Source organism: Haliotis cracherodii, unplaced genomic scaffold, assembly GCF_022045235.1.
Source record: "Haliotis cracherodii isolate W230 unplaced genomic scaffold, xgHalCrac1.p SCAF_8, whole genome shotgun sequence".
NCBI classification, from domain to species: domain Eukaryota; kingdom Metazoa; phylum Mollusca; class Gastropoda; order Lepetellida; family Haliotidae; genus Haliotis; species Haliotis cracherodii.
This window is the reverse complement of record NW_027266341.1, coordinates 16,082,721-16,089,929: the sequence shown is the minus strand read 5'-3', so window position 1 is coordinate 16,089,929 and position 7,209 is coordinate 16,082,721. Positions and strand designations below refer to the sequence as shown.

The 7,209-nt window shown below is 43.5% G+C and overlaps 1 protein-coding gene across 1 annotated transcript; it reads right to left on the bottom strand.

The window, feature by feature from the left end:
* Positions 1-3,952: 3,952 nt before the first annotated feature.
* On the bottom strand, positions 3,953-4,456 carry LOC139450818 (uncharacterized). The gene has a single exon (XM_071232655.1). It carries the CDS (start codon positions 4,454-4,456, stop codon positions 3,953-3,955), a length of 504 nt encoding a protein of 167 aa, XP_071088756.1.
* Positions 4,457-7,209: the final 2,753 nt, after the last annotated feature.

The window sequence follows — 7,209 nt, the reverse complement described above, 5'->3', positions numbered from 1 at the left end:
GATTAAGCGTACATAGATAACCATACTGTGTTTACCTGAACATTTATCCACCCTAAATGGACTTTGAAACCTAACACGCATTGTGACGCAACGATGTGACGGATTTAGGAAAGCAGCTACCTTTAAGCTCTCTTTTGTCCCTAAAACTTGTAATACACGGTCTTGGTTAATTTCCGTCGCATTTCCAACCCAAAATGTATTGTCGGGTGTACTTTGAAGATTGTATTAAAGGCTACTCTGCATTATGTAACGTACAAGTGTATTTGTCTTTATTTCAGAATGCCTACAGGCAATACCAGGCACGGGTGGCCCAGTCGTCCAAGACGAAGCAAATAGCTGTGTAGAGTTACGTCCCTTAGACACGATCGAAACCTATCATTGTGGGTTCGAATCCCGTTTCGCAACCGATTATGCTTCTACATTTGTCAGCACCCGTGCTTGTGGGTTTCACGAATACCTGTAAGTTACTCGGATGGACGCACGCTGTATCCAACCCAAACCCAAACCCAAACCCAAACCCTCTCTTTTCAGTCAGTATTTTCATCGTGTATCATAATGATGTGAGTATTTCATGGCGTCATGTAACAATTACGGGCGTATCATCCCAGATGTGACAGATAGTACGACGCCCAACGAGGGACAACACATCTCTGGTCATGTCCGGTTTTTACATCAGTCTGATTATCACAGATGGAAATATATAATGGGTCTTTGTCATGTCACACTTCCACTGAGGCTGCTGTTAACTGCCAGTGTTAGCCGAAATAAATAGTGTAAGTGACAACTTGACGTAAGACAGAAGTCCTGTCGACAGGTTGTCCCATCTTTTACCCACCCCTACAATGGACCTGATATTAATAACACATATTACATAATTTCAACTGTTTACTAAAGGATATCTTAGCCTTCCTTAAGATTGTGAGAGAGGAAATATGATATGGTATAGCAGTGACTGAAACAGATATAAAACAAAAATGCTAAGGTTTAACATCTACGTACTGTAGTCGTAACTCCCAGGGTTTACCATCTACGTACAGCAGTCGTAACTCACAGGGTTTAACATCTATGTACAGCAGTCGTAACTAACAGGGTATAACATCGATATACCGCAGTCGTAACTCAAAGGATAAACATCTATGTACAGCAGTCGTAACTAACAGGGTATAACATCGATATACAGCAGTCGTATTTTACAGGATAAACATCTATGTACAGCAGTCGTAACTAACAGGGTATAACATCGATATACCGCAGTCGTAACTCACAGGATAAACATCTATGTACAGCAGTCGTATCTCACAGGATTTAACATCTACGTACCATAGTCGTAACTCACAGGGTTTAACATCTACGTACCGCAGTCGTAACGCACAGGGTTTAACATCTACGTACAGCAGTCGCAACTCCCAGGGTTTAACATCTACGTACCGCAGTCGTAACTCCCAGTGTTTAACATCTACGTACCGCAGTCGTTACTCCCGGGGTTTAACATCTACGTACAGCAGTTGTAACTCACAGCGTTTAACATCTACGTACCGCAGTCGTTACTCCCGGGGTTTAACATCTACGTACAGAAGTCGTAACTCACAGCGTTTAACATCTACGTACCACAGTCGTTACTCCCGGGGTTTAACATCTACGTACAGTCGTCGTAACTCCCAGTGTTTAACATCTACGTACAGCAGTCGTTATCCCGGGGTTTAACATCTACGTACCGCAGTCGTTACTCCCGGCGTTTAACATCTACGTACAGCAGTCGTAACTCACAGCGTTTAACATCTACGTACCGCAGTCGTTACTCCCGGGGTTTAACATCGATTTACAGCAGTCGTTATCCCGGGGTTTAACATCGATGTGCGGCAGTCGTTACTCCCGGGGTTTAACATCGATGTACAGCAGTCGTTACTCCCGGGGTTTAACATCGATGTACAGCAGTCGTTATCCCGGGGTTTTACATCGATGTGCGGCAGTCGTTATCCCGGGGTTTTACATCGATGTGCGGCAGTCGTTATCCCGGGGTTTAACATCGATGTACAGCAGTCGTTACTCCCGGGGTTTAACATCGATGTGCGGCAGCCGTTACTCCCGGGGTTTAACATCGATGTGCGGCAGTCGTTATCCCGGGGTTTAACATCGATGTACAGCAGTCGTTATCCCGGGGTTTAACATCGATGTGCGGCAGTCGTTACTCCCGGGGTTTAACATCTACGTACAGCAGTCGTAACTCACAGGGTTTAACATTTACGTACCGCAGTCGTAACTCCCAGTGTTTAACATCTACGTACCGCAGTCGTTACTCCCGGGGTTTAACATCTACGTACAGCAGTTGTAACTCACAGCGTTTAACATCTACGTACCGCAGTCGTTACTCTCGGGGTTTAACATCTACGAACAGCAGTCGTAACTCACAAGGTTTAACATTTACGTACAGAAGTCGTAACTCACAGGGTTTAACATCGATGTGCGGCAGTCGTTACTCCCGGGGTTTAACATCGATGGTCGGCAGTCGTTATCCCCGGGTTTAACATCGATGTACAGCAGTCGTTACTCCCAGGGTTTAACATCGATGTGCGGCAGCCGTTACTCCCGGGGTTTAACATCGATGTGCGGCAGCCGTTACTCCCGGGGTTTAACATCGATGTGCGGCAGTCGTAGATATTCTTCTGTCGTAACTTCCAGGCTTTGATGAGGATGTAACCATTCGTCTGTCGTAACTCACAGGGTTTACCGCAAAACAGACTTCCCCAAAACTTATATTCTCATTTCACATTAATCCCACAGAGAGGAATAGCCAAACACGTACATGTAGTAACGTCATCAAACGCATTGAAGTGCTTCTATATCCCAATACAATATTCTGATGATAATAAAAAAGGAAACAGTTACTATTAGAAGCAAGGAAAACACAAGCTTACACTAACGGTTTAAATAGTTCATGTTTCATCGTCTTGGGAACTAAAACAATTAACCGGATTATTTTACACAATAAAAATCAATGACCACGCGTTATTTACATACATAACATATATCGCGTGAACGCGTTCAATTAACACAGCTGTTCGTTTTCGTTTGGTAAAAAACGATCCTCAGTACCAAATCCTGAAAAAAATAATTAATTAACAAATTAAGTTAAATTTGCACTGCCTTGAAGCAATATTCATGTGAAGTCAAAATGTAAAGTCGTCAAAGTTGCAGATGGACATGGAATGATGGTTGTTCATGGAAGAGAAGCCATTTGAATATTACACTACCGTCCATCAAAGCTTGTATAATAGATTAGAATCAGCCCTGATTCGCGTGGGATGTTTCTGCACCCACACACTACCCCACACAGGCACAGCATTTACTTAAGGACTTTCCTTCTGTGTGTCATCTGGCTCTCTCACACATCTCAGAAGAAATGTACATAAGTGCTTACTGTGCAAACAGCGGATTAACCTGGCGCTATGTATTGCTGCAGGGAATCGGGCGCAGCGTACAGAGTCGTTCACTGATCGAAGACTTTAATAAGACGACACGAGATACGCTGCGGTGAGCGTGGGTGTGTAGATTTTACTCGCACACAGAGACAGGTGGAAACGCGCCATTTCTGTTTGTTTTAAGGTAACGATTATGCGAATGTCAACATATTAGCATTCCATTTAGTCTTTCATTGGACCATCCGATGTGTAATCCACCCACACGCATTCTTATTAATCGACCCATCTACCCGAATAGTACGTTCATTCATGGACTCATCCACCCAAATAACCCGTTCATTCATCGACTCATACACCCGAATAATACGTTCATTCATGGGCCTATCTACCCGAATAGTACGTTCATTCATGGACTCATCCGCCCGAAAAATTCGTTCATTCATCGACTTATCCGCCCGAATAACCCGTTCATTCATCGACTCATACACCCGAATAATACGTTCATTCGTGGACCTATCTACCCGAATAATACGTTAATTCATGGACTCATCCGCCCGAAAAATACGTTCATTCATCGACTTATCCGCCCGAATAACACGTTCATTTAACGACTCATCCACCCGAATACTACGTTCATTCATGAACCTATCTACCCGAATAATACGTACATTCAACGACTCATCCACCCGAATACTACGTTCATTCATGGACCTATCTACCCGAATAACACGTTCATTCATCGACCCATCCACCCGAAGAACACGTTCATTCATCGACTCATCCACCCGAATATTACGTTCATTCATCAACTCATCCACCCGAATACTACGTTCATTCATCGACTCATCCACCCGAACATTACGTTCATACATCGACTCATCCACCCGAATACTACGTTCATTCATCGACTCATCCACCCGAACAATACGTTCATTCATCGACTCATACACCCGAATAATCCGTTCACTCATCCACCCAAACACCCCAATAACGCGATCATCCAACGACTCATACACCCGAATAATACGTTCATTCATCGACTCATCCACACGAATAATCCGTTCATACATCAACCCATCCGAATAACTCGCTCGTTCACCCAATCATCAACCAATTGATCAACCCATCCAAACAACCAAGCAATCAAACCGACCAACTAACCATCGAACCACCCGGCTGGCTATCCTTTTCGTCAATTCACCAACCTTACATTCATAACATCACCTGTCTGTAGATATTCACTGGTAACTGGGACTCGATGGGGAAGCCTAATGGTTAAAGCGTTTGTTCGCCTCCCCACATGTCCGGGTTCGATTCCTACATTTGAAGCTCATTCCTGGTGTCCGCTGCTATGATGTTATTTGAATATTGCTAAGAACCGCGAAAAACCATGCACTCACTACTGCCAACAGGCATTTACAAATTTTTCAAAAATTCTACGATTGCAAATTGGATTTGACCAAAACATTACAAACGTTATCAAAACGTTTTTCGTCTGAAAACTGTCGGCCGAAACACTGCAAAGTTAAGGTTTAAAACTCAACTAAGATACCGGTATCAAATACATCACCATCGAATAACCATGTTTGTTTGGTGTCAGCCACCATAAAACATGGATGTATACTTTCTTTAGACCAGCAACACAGTTGCTCTAAACAAAACACTACTAGTTATAAATGTGCTTGCTATAGTTTAGCCAAGACGAATGAGTGATTGGCTTTTTTTACGCCGCATCCAGTAAGTAATACTCCAGGAACAACCAAGCTGTCTGTATAAAAACAATGCATCCAGGACCAGGCAAACCCGTGGTTGATAGCATGAACACCGATCCATATCATCTGCGGACGATGGAGCTTAATGCCCCAGGTAACATACGGAGTCCATCCTCGTCAACCACTTATTTTGTTATATTGAACTACTGTATTGACGTCGGGACTTCACCTTTGGTGTTCATCAATTCCTCCATCTTAAGGGAGCATAGGTCCAGTGGTCTGTCGCACTTCGCCATGCAGAGTTGTGTGCCTTAGCAATACCCGGATCTCATATTCGCCCTGATTATTATCCTTGGGTTGCCATCACCGTACCCGTGTCCCTTGTTGGTTGGTTTAACCGAAGTGGTGAACGTCTGTTATTTGACACCCAGGGGACGTCATACGTTAACAAATGGTAGTTTTGTTACCCTGGCATATACACACACGTGCGCGCGTGGATGCACTATTATCTTGAACATGACGTTAAACCCCTTTCACCTCACCTCACCTCACCTCACCTCACCTCACCTCACCTCACCTGCACTTGTAAAATAGTGTGGAATAAACGACCGGAAGGAGAGGCAGATAGTCGTTGTAGCTCTTTTCGATCAGACGGAAAACTCATTCGGACGTCACAGCCTGACGCTACACGTCAGCACATGAATGAACACTGCACGTGACTGTCACCAAAGTGTCACAAAAGTAACAAGCAAAAATAGGGAGAATAACAGTTTGTGAATTAATATATTCGTTTCTAATATAATGCACATATTTATTTTTCATTTCAAAGGCCACTCTTTGGCATAAATCATATGAAAAGTTACAGAATCTGTATTATCATATCTGTGTCATCATAAATATTTACTAAAAAGACCTGCCTGCTTTGATCTCTCTCAACAACAAAGACACACAAAAATAAACACAAGACATATAAACACAAACAAAAAGACAAACCAAACACCAAACAAACAAAAACAAAACAACAAGAAAGAAAAAAAGTCAAAATAACAGAAACATAAAACTAACAATAAATACAAAACAAACAAAACAAAACAAAGAAAAGCTAAAAACAAACACTTCCTCACGTGGTGGAATATTCATGAGACATCGTATACCGCCGTAAGTCAGTATTTATATGAAGTGGAAGACATCGTGAATAATGTCGGGAGTTTGTGGTGATAGAAGACGAGTCCGGAGAATTGGATTGACGGGATGTGAAGTGTGTGGGGGGGTGGGGTGAGAAAGCCATGAAGTAGCAGATAATAGCAGATATTTGAGTGGGGACGGGGGGGCGTGGGGGGTCACAGGCGGTGGAGGGAGAAAGCCATGGAGTAGATGTGATATTTGAGTGGGGGCGGTTGGCGGGGGGGGGGGGGGGGGAGAGGAGGGGAGGTGGAGACATCCATGTGGGAATACACACGCCTCGAAATATGATCAACAAGCACAAGACGTACATAATAATAGAATACCGATGGTGTAGACCTTTGCTCATAGTATCAACCACTGGTTTGTCGTGATATAACTGGTGTACAATGGCGTAAAACAACATTCAGGCTCTCAACACAGACTTTAAATACACTATGCCTGCCATACTATTGGTTACTTAGTGGGAGCCGAGTGGATAAAGCGTTTGCTCGTCACGCCTCAGGTCCAGGTTCTATTTCTCATATGGATTCAATATTACTTTGTGACGCCCACTTTTGTGATATTTTTAGAATATTGTTTAAAATGGTATAAACGCTCACTGACTAACTAACTTCGTACATTTGTAGAGGACCCTAGGATCCGGGGTAGAATAGGTCTTCAGCAACCCATGCTTGCCGTAAAAGGCGACTATGCTTGTCGTAAGTGGCAACAAACGGGATCGGGTGGTCAGGCTTGCTGACTGGGTTGATGCATGTCATCGATACCAATTGGGTGGATTGATGCTCATGACATCAGTCACTGGATTGTCTGGTCCAGACTCGATTGTTTACAGACCGCCGTCATGTAGCTTGAATATTGCCGAGTGCGGCGTTAAACAACAAACAAACAGACAA

Bases quoted from the DNA above. Each gene is read 5' to 3' on its own strand.
- LOC139450818 (XM_071232655.1), bottom strand. From the start codon at position 4,456: ATGAATGAACGTATTATTCGGGTGTATGAGTCGTTGGATGATCGCGTT.